Source organism: Lissotriton vulgaris, chromosome 10, assembly GCF_964263255.1.
Source record: "Lissotriton vulgaris chromosome 10, aLisVul1.2, whole genome shotgun sequence".
Lineage (NCBI taxonomy): Eukaryota > Metazoa > Chordata > Amphibia > Caudata > Salamandridae > Lissotriton > Lissotriton vulgaris.
The window spans coordinates 273,058,546-273,074,962 of NC_141698.1; the positions used below are offsets into that span (position 1 = coordinate 273,058,546).

The following is a 16,417-nucleotide window of genomic DNA, read 5'->3' on the forward strand; positions in this document are numbered from 1 at the left end:
ATAAGTGAATAAGAGTAAAAGAATAAACAGGAGATGGGGTGCAGATGGTGTTGGGGAATTCCAAGGCTCAGCAGAAAATATGGAAGGAGAAGAATAAAGTTAAGAAAAAGAGGGAAGCCAGGAAAAAGAAAATGTACATCAGTAAACCTTAACTATAGAGGGAAAAGAAAGGGAGAGGGAGCAGTATACGGAGAGGAGGATAGAGAAGCAGTAATGGGCAAGATGGAAAACAGAGGGTAAAAATGGGAATCAGGGTTACCCAGTAGCAATGTAGACGATAAAAGCAAATGGGGCGAAAGGGAGACGGGTGACAAGAGGGAGTGAGAATGAAAATGAATCAGTAAAAGAGTTACATAATCAGAGAGGAAATAATTAACAAAAGCAAACAAGTGACTGTAATTCCAGACCGATTCACTGTCAAAGAGCGTTTTAGGAAATGTGTGCATCAGTGTTAAGACATACCTTATCTCCATCTGCAGTTAAAAATATTATGCTCACCAATATCTTTGCTCAAAGGAATAAACTCCCATAGAACAAAAAATGGAAAGACAGCAAACAATGAAAGAACCAAATTTTACTTTGTTAGATCAGCACATTCCTATCCATCCAACAGCTGCCCGACATCTTGAAACAAATGCATGGAAAGTTAAACAGTGTCTGCACTTCAGCATCATTTTATGGGAGACTTGAAAGTTTTATATGTATGTCTTCCATTGGTACATTCCCAAATGCAGTTTGCTTTTACTCTTTTTTATGCTTAGACTGAATGATAACTACAGGTTTTCTGTCATTTCTCTGAAAGACTAACTGTGCTAGGCAACATTGATATGCCTAAAAAGTATCAATCTCAAAGCATTATGGATTGAGACTTGATGCACAGCAGTGGATGCACTGTTGTAAGTGGTCGAAAATGTGAAGCGTAGTCACTTCCTGTTCAGTACCCCACTTTTCAATGGCCAACACAGTAGTTTTTCTCTAATTGCACAAATTCCATTATCCTAAAATGAAGGGGTCATTATTAATGCTTTATGTATCTGTCTTAGACCTTATAATACTGATAAATAGAGCCAGTGTCTTTTCCAAAGAAAGACCTCTGAATCAGAGCAAGAAAGAGAACCTTCATATTTTTCCCAAACAGTAGCACACTCAAGGCCACAGATTCAGGCACGTATAAGCCAGGAAAGAACAGTCGTGTCTATTCCAAGTGTGGGATAAGCTGCAAGAGGCTATCAGACAAAGCAGTCAGATGTCCAAGCCTTAAAACTGCTGACCTGCTAGGTAATATAGATCCATAGAGATCAGATATGTTTCTGTGGTTACTCATCTATTTCAGGTAGTTACAAAAATCACCAACTGGAAATCGGGCAAACAAGAGGATAGGAATTGACCAAAATGCCAGAGAGTCAAATTTGGAAAATTACCTTTGATACCACAACAATTACTCTCATATTGCACCAGTGTAGGTGGTAAATGTCAGGGATGGTTAGATTTTTGAAAAAATATCAATTTTTCAGGTTGCATCTGTATGTTGTAGCCATAACTTTTGTTTTGTTGTCAAGTTGTCCAGCAGGATCAGGATGTTGACATTTAGTCCAGGAGTCTTGAAAATGTGGAGTATAATCCCAAGGATACAATTCACTTTTACACATCAAGATAGATTCCACCTAGCTGGCAGGATACCTCAGTGAGTTGGAGCTCACCACTGAGATAAGCAGTGATCTGCAGATCCCAAGTAGGAATTCTGGCAAGGCTGGTTCAGGCTTCTGTCCTACCAGGGGTGAAAATCAATGAGTAATAGTTGCAACTGTTCTTTAAACATCTTGGAAACTGCAGGTGACTGGTCGGAAGTGCTATATAAAAACAGGGTTTTAATATTATCAGGCATCACATTCTAAGTGTTAATATTGTTTCTCTTTGGTATCTTTAAAGGTTAGAAACAAAGTCTACTCCAGGATCCTTGGTCTTCAGCCACAGAATCAGTTTTATTTTGGGAGCCGGTCTCCACAGGAGCTGCTGAAAGCATCGGGTCTTACACAGGTATTTCTCTTTGCTCATCTTTTTTCAAGAAGTTGTGTGGGATCCTACTGTAGTTGCCAAACCACCCGTTGGATCGATTCATGAATTTTGTAAATCTCACATATCTATCTTTGCTTTACACCCAGAGCCACAGAGTTGGCTGATTTCTATATATCTTTAATACATTCAGGAGTTATGGGGTAATACAAGTCAGGTGTGTGATCTGGGTGGAGTCCCAAGCAGATATTTATGCTGCTAAAAGGTTCTTCACTCTCACTAGTTTGCAGATTCTAGGACGGGAGACTGTAATTCATCAGAGAGGGAGATAATGTATACAGCTTAGTAGGACCCAGTGATTTACTGCTCTCTTGAAACACGGTTGCCATATCAAAAGGAAAACACTAGCATAATATGGTTTTCCTTTTAATGGTTTATTTCATTGAATGAGTTTCTTAGGAGCTTTTTACTGGCTGAAAGTTGTCAACAAAACACTATATAAATGGCTCCACCTGTGTAGAGATGGGTTCCTGACTAACGTCCCTGGGAAATCCAGCCCCTCGAGTCTACAGCTCTTTCATTCCCACATTTGAATTGATCAAGAGAACGGATTGGAGCTGTGATCCTTCTTGCCCTCGCGCCCCATCACAGGCAAAATTGAAATTGTGTCACCCTTCTTATACCCTTTAACCTAGGCCAATCCTTAGTCTCTGCTTCAAAGTTGTGGCTGAATTTAAGAGATTATATTTCTGAAAGGATTGCCTTAACTTAATACAATAAAATAGTTTTAAATTCACTTTACTTCTGTTCTGAGTGACTTACACAAATAAGAGGTATCTCTGTATTCATGGGAACCCAGGTAATATTAGTAGAGATGCATAAATAGTGGGTACTATGGGTGCATTTAAAAACACACAGCCATTATATTGAATAGGAATACAATGCATTCTGCCATAAACTGACTAATCAAGTGTGTACATGTGCACATTTAGTGAAAGAATTACTGCCCATAAGTAAGTAAATGATCAATGGCTACAAAGTTCTTAATACTATAATCAAAGAGGAAAGAATGAATCACTTTTGTCAATGCGTCAGAGCCTCAGGAAAGTTGTATCGTAGACCCACAACTACACTTTCACAGCATGTAGTGTATGTTTTATCTCCGCTCATGTTGTTTGGTGGATAGTGTCATCATCGGATCTGTCCCTTGAGTGCTCCATTCTCCTAGTGACCCACTGTCCTCCACCATGAGGGAGACTGTCTTGATTGCAACAGTAGTGTGATCCCATTTCCTGTTTGCAACGGTTTATTTGACCAAGAGAAGGATAAGGTTAAAAGAGACAGGAGTGTTGAAGTGGATTAGTTATTGGTCAACAACACCTTGTGGTTTGGGCGACATGTTTCGGCTGGGAAGTGCCTTTATCGGTGTTATAGCCTTTATCAGGATTGGTATGGGAGAGGGCTAGAGTTTAGACACTCTGGGGCCGATTACCATGTTGGTCAGAAAGCCTCTGACTGCTATTCAAAAGCTTTCTGACCTTGGTCGGAGGCTTTCCGACCGACCAGGACGGTGTGATGTCCGACCCCCCAATTACAATGGCGGCGCTCGGAACTCAAACTTCCCGGTCATTCCGACCAGCTCTCTGAGTCTTCCAGCTGGTCAGAAATGCACCGTAAACCCCTATGGACGGCATTTCCGCAGTCGGGATTACGATGCTGGTTTCCAACAGTCTTTCTGTGTAAGCCTTTCCAACATGGAAAGGCTGTCCGAAAGCAACTTTGGGGCCCCCCAATTTGGCTGGTGCTAAAGGCCTTCCTCTCCTTCATCGTGGGTCGGGTTGTCCTGATCTTGCCGTGCAACATGATTGCAATGTGGTATGTGAACAGCAAGGGGGATTATGGTCTCTCAACCTTTACCTGGAATTGTTGAGTTTGTGGTCTGCGATACACCACAAAGGGATCTGGCTAACTGCCAATTACCTAGCCTGGTCTCTGAATATCAGAGCTGACAACCTGAGCCAGCATTATCTTGCTGGTGACAAATTACATCTGCTGCCAGGGCATCTTCCACAGTCCCTTATTGTCATGCGGTTTCTTAAGGGCCTGACAACACTTCTTCCTCCCAATCTCTTTGTGGTTACATAATGGCACTTGAATTTTGTTCTTACCTTTTTTATTGGGACTCCTTTTGAGCTTCTTCACTGCTGTACTCTTCACATGTTAACCCTCAAAACTGTGTTCTTGTGTAAGTAGGGTCAGTGTGTAACAAACCCTTGGCTGTCATCCTCCTTTCACTATCTTCTTTCCAGACAAGTTTGTGTTGTAAACCCAGGGTGCTTTCCTCCCTAAGGTGATCACTCCTTTTCACCTAGCCCAATCCATCATTCTCCCAACGTTCTACCCTCCACCTCATCCCACAAAAGAGGAGGAGTGGTTGCATCACTTGGATTCTAGACAGACGGTGAACTACTATCTGGACCGCACCAAAGAATAGTGTTCACACTACCATCTCTGTGTTGGCTATTGTAGTGCCAAAAAGGGTAAGGCAGTTTGGGAGACAACTATCTCGCTGAATCATCCTTGGCATTCAGACCTACTCTGCTTTAGCCAAAATGGAGCCTCCTGAGGGATCCATGCCTATTTCACTAGGGCTAAATCAACAACTTCTGCTCTTACTTGAGGTGTCCTGATTGCTGAAATCTGAAAAGTGGCAACATGGACGTCCTTGCACACCTTTGCTAAGCACTACTGCTTGGATATGGAGGTGCACAGGATGGAACACTTTGCCAGATCTGTCTTTCTCTAGATTTGCTAGTTTAATCATTTATTAATGCTCCACCTAGTCTGGATATGGCTATGAAATCTGTTCTATAGGTGAGGAATCTGCAGTTAGAAGTATCTTCAGAAGAAAAAGTTACTTACTAGCTGTAACACTCTTTTTGATGAACATTCTATATACCTGCAGATTCCTCACCAACCTACCAGCCTCTCCATTTGATGGAAGGTTCATAGAGAAAGTTAATAAGATCCCATCTTGCCTTTTCTCTGTACTGTAATCCTTAATTTATGTCAACCAGCCCTCTCATCTCGAAGGCTTAGAAAAATTGAGGGAAACAGAGCACCTTCCCCAGTGCATGGATGTCTAGCTCTTACCATCTTAAACAATCACTTCAGCTGAGTCCAGCGCCCTTCTATCAGTGACCTCATTGCTTTGAACTTTCCAGATCTAGTCAGATGCCTGGAGATTGTTCTACAAGTGAAGAATCTGTAGGTAGATGAAGCTTCTAACAGAAAGAGCATTACCACAGGTAAGTAACTCTTTCATATTGCCCTTCATTTTAATTGGTGAACATTCTTAAATGAACACAAAGGAACCATTGCTTGTGTTTCTGTTATATCTGGACAGCAGGCTATTGCTAAAATCGACCTTCCCTGATCTTTATCATTGTCCTTGCTGACAAGGCCCAACCTTATTTAGAATCTGAGTGATGCATGCCCCTTTCAACAGCACAATCCGTTTCACTGTTAAATCATTCTTCTCTTCCAGAGATGGGTCTGGAGGGAGATCTCAAACTTTGAATATCTGATGCAGCTGAACACCATTGCAGGCAGGACCTACAATGACCTCTCTCAGTACCCCGTGGTAAGATGATGAATTCATTCTGTCTCCATGTATGTCTTTGTCTTACATTTATTTGGCAGTCCTTTAAAAGGTATTTGAAAGTATTAAGTTGGAGAGGCGAGCATATTTTCTGGTGTGATGGGAAGGGCAGCATAAGCATTTCCCTAACTTTTTGGCAGAGAGGGATTTTTCCTTTTGGCCAATCAGAAGATATATTTAATACCTCTGAACTGAGAGTTGGACTAGGGTTGTGCTTAGAATCAATCATAAGTCATGTACAGGTGATATGTTTGTAGTCTGTAATGGACTCCGCCTCCGCCCAGGTGGCATTTTAGAGGCTCTTCCTGCCACATTGATCTTGAATTTGAATTTGTAAAGCACATAAAACCAATAAGGCATTAAAGCTCTATAACCAGCAGGAGCAAATGGGGAAGGTAAGTAGAAGCAACTATGGTTACGAAAAAAGTCAAGTTTTCACGTGCCTGCGAAACCAGGAGTAAGAATTACAGCTAACAATATCTGCACAGAGAGTATTCCATTACCCGGTCGCTGCTACAGAAAAGGCACGCTCACCCCATCTCTTCTTCCTGAAATGGGGAACAATCACTTTCCTCTGATCTGCCAATCTCAACTGCCGGTTCAGAAGATACCAGAGGAAGGGGGTTCATAGATCATAAGAGTCCTGCTTGCTGATGCTTTATAAACCTGGCACATGTCTTTAAAAATCGGCCACTTCCTCACTGGAAGCCAATGCAGTGTACGCAGTCCCTCCCTCACCGAAAGATGTATAGGAATGCCCAACATCAGCCACACAGCCCCATTTTGGTCCTTACTCCCAGTGCATGATTAATATGCGCTTGGGATTGCATGTGTAGTGCTAATCATGCTTATGACTGCTCATGATTTTGTGTAATTTTAGAAATTTCATTTAATACTTTTTCGCCGCATTTTAAAAATATTGTGTTTCTGCACTCTATGCACATTAGGCTTCTTACCTAGCCATCTGTTACTTTATTTGCCGTGTGTCCCGGCCCACCACGGGTGTTCCCACTAGTGTGGAGGGCGCTTAGGCGAACAGATGCTCCCCGAGCTCATTGGTCGAATCCTGGTCAGGTGGGACGCCAGGCTCGTGAAGCGGCCATACTTAAGAAGGGCAATTGGAATAGTTCTGATGGTCCTTACTCCCAGTGCATGATTAATATGAGCTTGGGATTGCATGTGTAGTGCTAATCGTGCTTATGACTGCTCATGATTTTGTGTAATTTTAGAAATGTAATTTAATACTTTTTCGGCGCATTTTAAAAATATTGTGTTTCTGCACTCTATGCACAATAGGCTTCTTACCTAGCCATCTGTTACTTTATTTGCCGTGTGTCCCGGTCCACCACGGGTGTTCCCGCTAGTGTGCAGGGCGCGTAGGCGAACAGCTGCCCCCCGAGCTCATTGGTCGAATCCTGGTCAGGTGGGACGCCAGGCTCGTGAAGCGGCCATACTTAAGAGGGGCAACTTTCTCCACGCTCAGCGGACGCGCCCAGCGAATGTGTGCCGAAGCTGCGCCGAAGTTGCGCCTAAGTTAAGCCCAAGTTAAGCCCGTCTGCGCCGGTCCGCGCCGAGGATGCGCCAGGGGCCAGACGGGCTGGATCTCGCTTCCCCTTCCATGGAAATTGTGAGTTGTATTCCTACTCCACACTTTTGGCACTCAGACCTGGGCTTAAACCGTGTAATTTTATCTCACTTCCTGACGATCTGGCTAATATCCACTGCTGTAAGGGGGCTCTAAGATCTAGACGCCCTTGTTACCCTCGTCACAAAAAACCTGTCATACTTGGAAACCAGTCGCCCGTTCTTAATTTTTTTTAGTGAGGCGGGCCTGCTTTTAAATGCTAGGTCCCTGGTGCGAAACAATGTTGCATTTAATGATTTTGTCTCCCAAAATAAACCCCCTTGGATTTTTATTACTGAAACTTGGGGCTCAGAAACCTCTGGCCCAGATCTTGTGGAGGTAGTTCCTGAGGGTTATTCCCTGTCCAGATTGGATAGGACAGGGCGCAGGGGTGGTGGGCTGGGAATTTTGTTCACTTGTTGTACCAAGCCTCTCACTCTGCCCTCAGTTACATTTGAGGCACTGTACTTTTCTATTAACTTTCTTCCCTCTGATTCTTTTTCTGGTATCCTTTTTTATAGACCCCCAGGCCCAAAAACGACCTTTCCTTATGAAATTCTTAAACTGATTGAGCCTTATGTTGACAGGCCCCAATTTACTAGTCTGGGCGATTTCAATTTTTATTTAGAGGCCACAGATACTAAGGATACGCTAGCACTTGTAGATGGCCTAGCTGCATGTTGACTAGACCAACTGGTCAACGGCCCCACACATCTGGCCACCCATACGTTGGATGCCATTTTTTCAAATGACACTAGACTTATGACTGGCACCCCTATTCCCCTCTCTTGGTCCGACCATCTGGCAGTTCCCTTTCACTTTAAAGTAAATTTCAACCTAGGTAATAAACCAAAGAGTAGCGTATGGTCCACCAGAAGGAACTACAAAGCAATAAATGATAACACCCTGTCATCTTTTATGAATGATCTTAGGTGCCCTTCCTCGGGGGATCCAAATAGGGCTGCCTCTGACCTCTCAAATGCCCTAGCCAGTGCTATAGATTCTCTTGCTCCGGTTAAACGATATTACTCAGCCCGTAAGAGCCCTCCTGGTTTTCAGACCGTTTAAAAGCCATGCGTCAGAAATGCCGGAAACAAGAAAGGTCCTGGACTGCTCATCCTGACTCACGGGGGAAAGCCCTGCATACATTTCTTCTTAGAGACTATAAGAAAGCGATAATGGAAGAAAAAAGGCACTATTTCACTAATCTGACGACCTCCTTAAAATCTCCTAGAGACCTTTTCAACATTATCGATTCTCTTTCGGCACCTAGACCTGCCGTCCCTACCATCGAAACCCAGGAACTTTGTGGCAACATAGCGAGCTTCTTCCACGATAAGATTGCTGATGTCTACGGTGCTCTTGAAATCAGCAATCAAGAGCTAAATGCTAAGGCAGTAGGACTTTCCTTTTCAACTCCTGCTATTAAAGAAAAGACCGATGCTCTGTTTAAACCGTCGCTCACATGCTTCCCCCTGTTGTCTCTAGAAGATCTCAATCTTTTACTTGATGCTACCAAGTCCTGCTCGCCTCTGGACCCATGCCCATTAAAAATCTTGAAAACTTGCAGAGGGTCTGTGCTTCCCCCTCTATTGGAGGTTATGAACCTGACGATCCGAGAGGGTATCTTTCCCTCCCCCTGGAAGACCGCCATTATTAGGCCTTTGCTTAAAAAAACCTCCCTCGATCCAGGAATCCTGAAGAATTACCGTCCCATCTCCTTGCTCCCGGCTCCAGCCAAGATTCTGGAATCTTATATAAACCAAAATCTGTCTGCTTTCATTGAAAACTCCAACATGCTAGATATCTCCCAGCACGGCTTTTGATCAGCTCACAGCACTAAGTCTGCTCTCACTGTTGTGACTAATAAAATCCGATCTGAGGTTGACAGGGGACACCCCTCGCTGCTTGTGTTATTAGATCTCACAGCAGCATTTGACACCTTGTCCCCGTCAATATTGATCTCCAGGCTCAAGGACATCGGATTAGGGGGCTCTGCCCTTAGTTTACTCTCCTCCTTTCTCCATCACAGGGAGCAGAGAGTTAAAATGGGCAACTTCCTCTCCGACTCCCAAAAGGTGCAATGTGGGGTTCCTCAGTGCTCCTCATTGAGCCCTCTATTATTTAAATTCTATGTTACCCCTCTTGCAAAGGTGGTAAGATCCTTTGGCCTGGATGTGCTATCGTATGCCGATGACACTCAGATCTTGGTATCCATCACCCAGCCAGCCTGTGAGACTGCCTCCAAGTTTAGAGCTTGTATGGAGGCAGTCTCCCAATGGATGGCGTGGAATTTCTTAAAACTAAATGGTGAAAAGACCGAAATTATGGTCTTTGGAGGGAGCCAAGATATTTGGTCTAAGGACTGGTGGCCACCGTCCCTGGGAGACTGTCCTACCCCCACTTCTATTGCTAAGAACCTTGGCGTACAAATTGACCCTGCTTTATCTTTCGATTCTCAGGTAAATAGGACAGTGTCAACCTGTTGTGGCATTATTAAAATCCTAAAGAAAATTGCCCCCTACCTGTCCTTGGCACCCCGGAAACAAGCACCAGCTGGCTTAGTACTATCAAGGCTAGAGTACTGTAATGTACCGCCTCCAAATGGTACAGAATGCGGCAGCCAGGTTGGTCTTAAACCTTCCTAGGCAAGCTTCTGCAACAATGGCCAGAAGGGACCTTCACTGGCTTCCGATTCCATCTAGGATCTCCTTCAAAATTCTTTGTCTGGCCCATGGTGCTATTCATGGCTCAGGATCAGAAGGTATTAGGTCTCTTTTGTGTGCATACACCCCCAGTAGAACTCTTCGATCATCATCGAAGAATAGGCTTGTGGTTCCTAGGTTTGCAAAGGTAAGATGGGTAGGCAGAGCCTTTTCCACCTTGGCTCCCAAACTCTGGAATTCCCTCCCCCTGGAGCTCACCAGTCAATCTTCCTTAGCAATCTTTAAAAAACTTCTGAAAACCTAGCTTTTCTCTCAAGTATATTAGGGTTTGCTCTCCCAGTGGCCTCTTGGGTTAGTTATTTGGTAGTTTGGACTTTTATGTTTGTTTGTATTGCGCCTTGATGCCCCTTGGGGCTCAGTTTGCGCTGTATAAAAATGCCATTCATTCATTTATTCATTTTGGATAACCTGAAGTTTATTCAGCGAGTATTGGTTGGCGCTGAGGTACAAGGAGTTACAGTAGTCCAGGCGAGATGGTATGAGTGCAAAGAACATTGACATGCTTAGCTCCTTGGGAAGATACAGAAAAATCTTATTCAAGCTCTTGATAGTTCAAAAACAAGAGCTCACTGTCCTATTAACATGAGAGTAAAAATTTCAAAATGTTATTAAAGATCACCCCCACATTTTTAGCAGAGACCCCCGGAACAGGTAGCAGAATTGCATATCTCAGGCCACCAACGGTCAGTTCAAACCGAGGTCTCTGACCCGAAGACCACAATCTCGGTCTTCTCTGCATTCATTTTAAGTGGATTCTCTCGCATCCAGATGCTGACTTCAACCATTTAAGGCATGAACTTGTCCGCTACTTCTGTCTAGTCACAAGATATAGAGGCAATAATTTGGGTATCGTCTTCATAGGACAATACCTGAAAAACATAAGAGCATACACGTTTTGCCTAAGGGGCCAAGTGAAGGAAAAATAAGGTGGGACTGAGGAAGGACCCTTGAAGGACTCCACAGGAAAGCTAGGATGGTTTAGGCCTGAAGTCCCCGCAGCTCACTGTTTGGGTCTTATTCACCAAAAAGGATTCTAAAAGATTTAAAGCAGAATCCCTCAGCCCACCCTGATAGAGTCTTTTCACCAGCCGAAGTGGAGATATGGTGTTGAACGGTGTGGATAACACTAGCATAACTAGACTAGCCAGGACTCCCTGATCCATTTGGCAGTGAAAAGAGTCCACCTCTGCAATTAGTGCTGATTTGGTACTGTGGTTCCCCTAAAGCTACTCAGTGAGGGATTAAAAAGCTCATGATCCATAAAAAACGAAGCTAATGCCTGATATATAGCCGATGCTGGGAACATGGAGATAGGTCAAAGATGTTTCAAATCTCCCAGATCCCCATTATGTTTCTTTTTAAGGGGAATGATAATCACCTCTTCCCAGCACTGGGGGTAGACACCGGACTCCAAAACCTGAGACTAAACTTTCTCTAAGAATGCAGCAATTACATCTGGTGTGAGTTGCAACACCGTGGGCGGGCAAGGATCATCTGGGGAACCTGGTGTCATTTGTCCCAGAAGACATAACATTTTTGTTGCCGGAATGGTTGAGAATGTGCACAATTCACCATTAGTGGGGGTCACCCCAGAAGAATCATCTTTCATAGATAAAAGAGCTGATCAGTCCTCAGTTATCTGAAATTTAGAAAAGATCTTCAAAATGTTATCCTTAAAAAATGAGGCCACCCTATTGCAAAAATCTTGAGAATTTTCCAAATCCTGTTGAGCTGGCAGAGACGTAAGATCTCTTACCATCTTAAACAATTCCTTAGAAACGTTAATAGCAGATTTTATTTTGTGGGGGAAATATGAAGATTTTGCCTTTTTGTTGGCACTTTTGTATTTTTAAATTGCTTCTTTAAGTTTATTGTATTCTTACTAATTAAGAGACATTCTACACCACCGTTCTTGCCTATGGCCTTTCCGTTGGAGGTCTTTCAATCTCTCTGAGAACCATGGGGCGAAGTTTTCCTCCTCCCCCTGGTTTTGCTAATAATGGGAACTACCCCAACAATAGCTGATAGCACCCATTAATTGAAATCCTCTGCTGTTTTTTCTAGACCTCTATATCCTTTTGCCTGCATATTATTATGAGCTTCCATCAGTGTAGGAAAGTAGGATCTGCTTCTTATGGTTAACCCCACTTTTTGCTTCATGTGATACTGTTTTTGACTGGTCTGATGGGGATCCTGCTAATCAGGACCCCACTCTATCTTCTTTCTCCCTAAACTGATATGTCATGTCCTTAGGTACACTCCAGATTGTATACTGGGGTGCCCTTGTCAGTCCTTAGTATACAGTACCCAGGTACCGAGGGCATACGTACCACAGAGGCTGAGGCATGTATTATGCCACCCATGAGAGGCCATGCAAAATGGAACTACAGGCCTGCCATTGCAGACTGTGTAAGATGGTGCAAGCACCACTTATTTTAGATATAGGGTTACTATATCTAAGGGTGACTACACTTAGAACCAAGCACCTTTCTTCACGATTGTCAAGGCCTGCTCTAGGGGTGACATAGGTCTTAAGTGAGAGGGTGCCACTGCATAAGCAGGACACCCCGGAAGCCTATGGAGTCCATTCTCCCGGGTTGTTAGTGCTGCAGCCATTTATGACTTAGAGTTGGTCATCACGCGGTCCCATATTTATATAACTTCTGAAAGTAACCTTATCGTATTTTGTGTCCAACATTGTGCAATCATACCCCCACACCCGTAACCAGTGTGTGAGGTATGATCTCACCCCTCAGAATTGAGCTTTGTGAGGTCTTTGGTGATCCAGGTACCAGCCTTCTAGTCCTGGGCAGCCCAAAATGGTTACTGCAGACCAGAGACACATTTCTGCCCTCCTGCTGCTGAGCTGAACTCGAGCAGGGGAAGGCAGAACAAAAGGCATCCTGTCACAGGAGGTGTGACCAGCTCCCAGACAGGATTTAGTTTATTAGACCTTGGTGGGTGCACTTGCTAGCGATCGTAAGTCTGCATGAGGGGCACATTTGATGTCCCTGTGCATAGTCCAGTTCAAACCAGTCCTGGGAGCCATTGGCTCCGGCTCTGATGAGAAACTGGACAAAGGACATGGAAGTAACCTCCCCACTCTCCAGAACTTCCCCTGGGAGAGTCTCTTGAATCTGTCCAACCCTCTCCCGTGGGTACAAAAGGGCTTGCCTGGCTGTAGGACCCTAGATTGGGAGGGAAGACCTTTTCTTCCCTGGCCCCGAAACTCTGTAACTCGCTTCCTGCAGAACTCAAGGGCCTGGCGTCCCTAGACTCGTTCCGTAAAGGTCTAAAAACCTGGCTCTCCGCAGAAGCCTACCTGTAACCCGTCCTCTGTGTTCACACTTCACTAAGCTTGTTTTTCCATCCTATGCGCCTTGATGCCTCCGGGCAAAGTTGCGCAATACAAATTCCAAATTCATTCATTCATTCATTCAGATTCGACTTAGACAAGATTGTGAACCAGAAACCACTGAACTTCGACTGTTTGGACACGCTGGACTTTCCTGGACTTTGTTTAGGCATTACTTAGTCTCCCTCTCTGTTCGAAGCATTGTCTGTGCCCATGCACCTTACAGGCTCTGTGCAGGACCTGTGGAGCATCAAGGACAGCTGAAGATATCTCACTTGGAGTGAAGGAGTCACTCTCCTGCAACCGCAGGCACTACATCATAACTAACCGGTCTGCTGCTCCTACGGACTCCGAAGGCTCCAGCAACACAGGAGGTGGGTTTCCAAGTCCCTCAAGGTCCATGCTGCCCTCTCACCAAGTTTGAGGCCAGAATCCCTTCTGGGAGCTGCAATAAACGTACCCCTGTGCACCGTGTACTTTTACAAGTGCATGTAAGACATTGTTCTGCATTCTGTCCATCAACTGTGTTTTTTGCAGTTTTCACCCCGAGTGGGCTGGGTATGCTCAGACGTGAGTCCCAGGCTCTCCACATCACTGGAGTCAAGCTATCCAGGCTGAAGAAGGCTGATAGCCAGAAACCGGTCCTTGGATGCTTGATTCCGGTCTAGGAAAGACATGGCTTGGTAGTTCGGGCTGGACTGTTCCCATGAGGCACAGGATCAAGGCTGATTTGCATATAGCCAGTGTCTGACCTAGGGTGGTGTGGAGTGCAAAAAAAATGACGGATTTAGGCCCAGATCTTTGTACTGGGGTGAATGTAAGACATTGTTCTGCATTCTGTCCATCAACTGTGTTTTTTACACTTAGAACCAAGCACCTTTCTTCACGATTGTCAAGGCCTGCTCTAGGGGTGACATAGGTTTTAAGTGAGAGGGTGCCACTGCATATGCGGGACACCCCGGAAGCCTATGGATTCCATTCTCCCGGTTTGTTAGTGCTGCAGCCATTCATGACTTAGAGTTGGTCATCACGCGGTCCCATATCGCCACTCTATATAACTTCTGAAAGTAACCTTATCGTATTTTGTGTCCAACATTGTACAATCATACCCCCACACCCGTAACCAGTGTGTGAGGTGTGATTTCACCCCTCAGAATTGCGCTTTGTGAGGTCTTTGGTGTTCCAGGTACCAGCCTTCTAGTCCTGGGCAGCCCAAAATGGTTACTGCAGACCAGAGACACATTTCTGCCCTCCTGCTGCTGAGCCGAGCTCAAGCAGGGGAAGGCAGAACAATAGGCATCCTGTCACAGGGAGGTGTGACCACCTCCCAGACAGGATTTAGTTTATTAGACCTTGGTGGGTGCGCTTGCTAGCGACCGAAAGTCTGCATGAGGGGCACATTTGATGTCCCTGTGCATAGTCCAGTTCAAACCAGTCCTGGGAGCCATTGGCTCCTGCTCTGATGAGAAACTGGACAAAGGACATGGAAGTAACCTCCCCACTCTCCAGAACTTCCCCTGGGAGAGTCCCTTGAATCTGTCCAACCCTCTCCCGAGGGTTCAAAAGGGCTTGCCTGGCTGTAGGACCCTAGATTGGGAGGGAAGACCTTTTCTTCCCTGCCCCGAAACTCTGGAACTCGCTTCCTGCAGAACTCAAGGGCCTGGCGTCCCTAGACTCGTTCCGTAAAGGTCTAAAAACCTGGCTCTTCGCAGAAGCCTATCTGTAACCCGTCCTTTGTGTTCACACTTCACTCAGCTTGTTTTTCCACCCTATGTGCCTTGATGCCTCCGGGCAAAGTTGCGCAATACAAATTCCAAATTCATTCATTCATTCAGATTCGACTTAGACAAGATTGTGAACCAGAAACCACTGAACTTCGACTGTTTGGACACGCTGGACTTTCCTGGACTTTGTTTGGGCATTACTTCGTCTCCCTCTCAGTTCGAAGCATTGTCTGTGCCCATGCACCTTACAGGCTCTGTGCAGGACCTGTGGAGCATCAAGGACAGCTGAAGATATCTCACTTGGAGTGAAGGAGTCACTGCCCTGCAACCGCAGGCACTACATCGTAACTAACCGGTCTGCTGCTCCTACGGACTCCGAAGGCTCCAGCAACACAGGAGGTGGGTTTCCAAGTCCCTCAAGGTCCAAGCTGCCCTCTCACCAAGTTTGAGGCCAGAATCCCTTCTGGGGGCTGCAATAAACGTACCCCTGTGCACTGTGTACTTTTACAAGTGCATATGCTTGTTGGCTTTCCCAGAACAAGTGCACTGGGCTCCGAGTAATCCCAACTCTGGGGCCATTTCCACCAAAGAACTACAGCCTCCTCGCACCTTCTGGTCCGTGAGCTGTTGCTTTGTGAAACTGCTTGAGGTCCCCTTGCGACTCCTGTGCGTCCGGCCTGTGGGTCTTCTTGAGGGTCAACATTGCTTTGTTTCAGGCTCCCCTGGTTGCTCTAGGCCTGCCCTGACTCCCCTGTGTTTGGTGAGTCTCCTGGACCTTGCTTGTCTAAATTGTAACCTTCTTTGATCTTCTGCATGGGTTGCCATTACAAAGGCTTGTTGGTGCTTCAACTGGACTCCGACCCCTCAGTACTTGACATCCTTTGTGGGAAAGCTCTTATCCTGCTCCTGGTTGTCATCGACGTCTCTCGGTTCTGGGGGCTGCAGAGTCAAGAACCTCCTCAACGCACATGAAGCACCCGACAACGGTTGGCATTTGTCTACCAAGCCCCTGGTCACTCATGAGTGACCCAAACTCTCTCCCCTCTGCTTTCAGGTACTCTTCAACAAGAATCTACCTTTGGATTCCAACGGACACTTTTCTTCCTTCCCGCAGTGGCTCTTCTTCGAAGTCCTCCATTGAGTTCGACTGCGGTTTCCGACACCACTTCAGCCTTATGCACCCTGCTTCGCTGGGATAGGTAACTGGTACTACGGTCTCCATGGGTGGGGTGGCTGTCCAACCTCCTAAGTTCCATGGGGATTCTTTGAAGTCCACTTGGAGGGGTCCGTAAACTTTAAACTTCAACAGGGACT

At 45.3% G+C, this 16,417-nt stretch overlaps 1 protein-coding gene across 7 annotated transcripts in view; it reads left to right on the plus strand.

The window, feature by feature from the left end:
- Nucleotides 1–16,417, plus strand: part of NBEAL2 (neurobeachin like 2) — a 750,879-nt gene that overhangs the window by 606,556 nt on the left and 127,906 nt on the right. For all 7 annotated transcript variants that reach the window (XM_086940998.1, XM_086940997.1, XM_086941000.1 and 4 more), the window contains 2 exons: nucleotides 1,930–2,037; nucleotides 5,561–5,656. In XM_086940998.1, coding sequence (XP_086797124.1) covers nucleotides 1,930–2,037; nucleotides 5,561–5,656 — 204 coding nt within the window. The remainder of the gene's footprint in view (nucleotides 1–1,929; nucleotides 2,038–5,560; nucleotides 5,657–16,417) is intronic.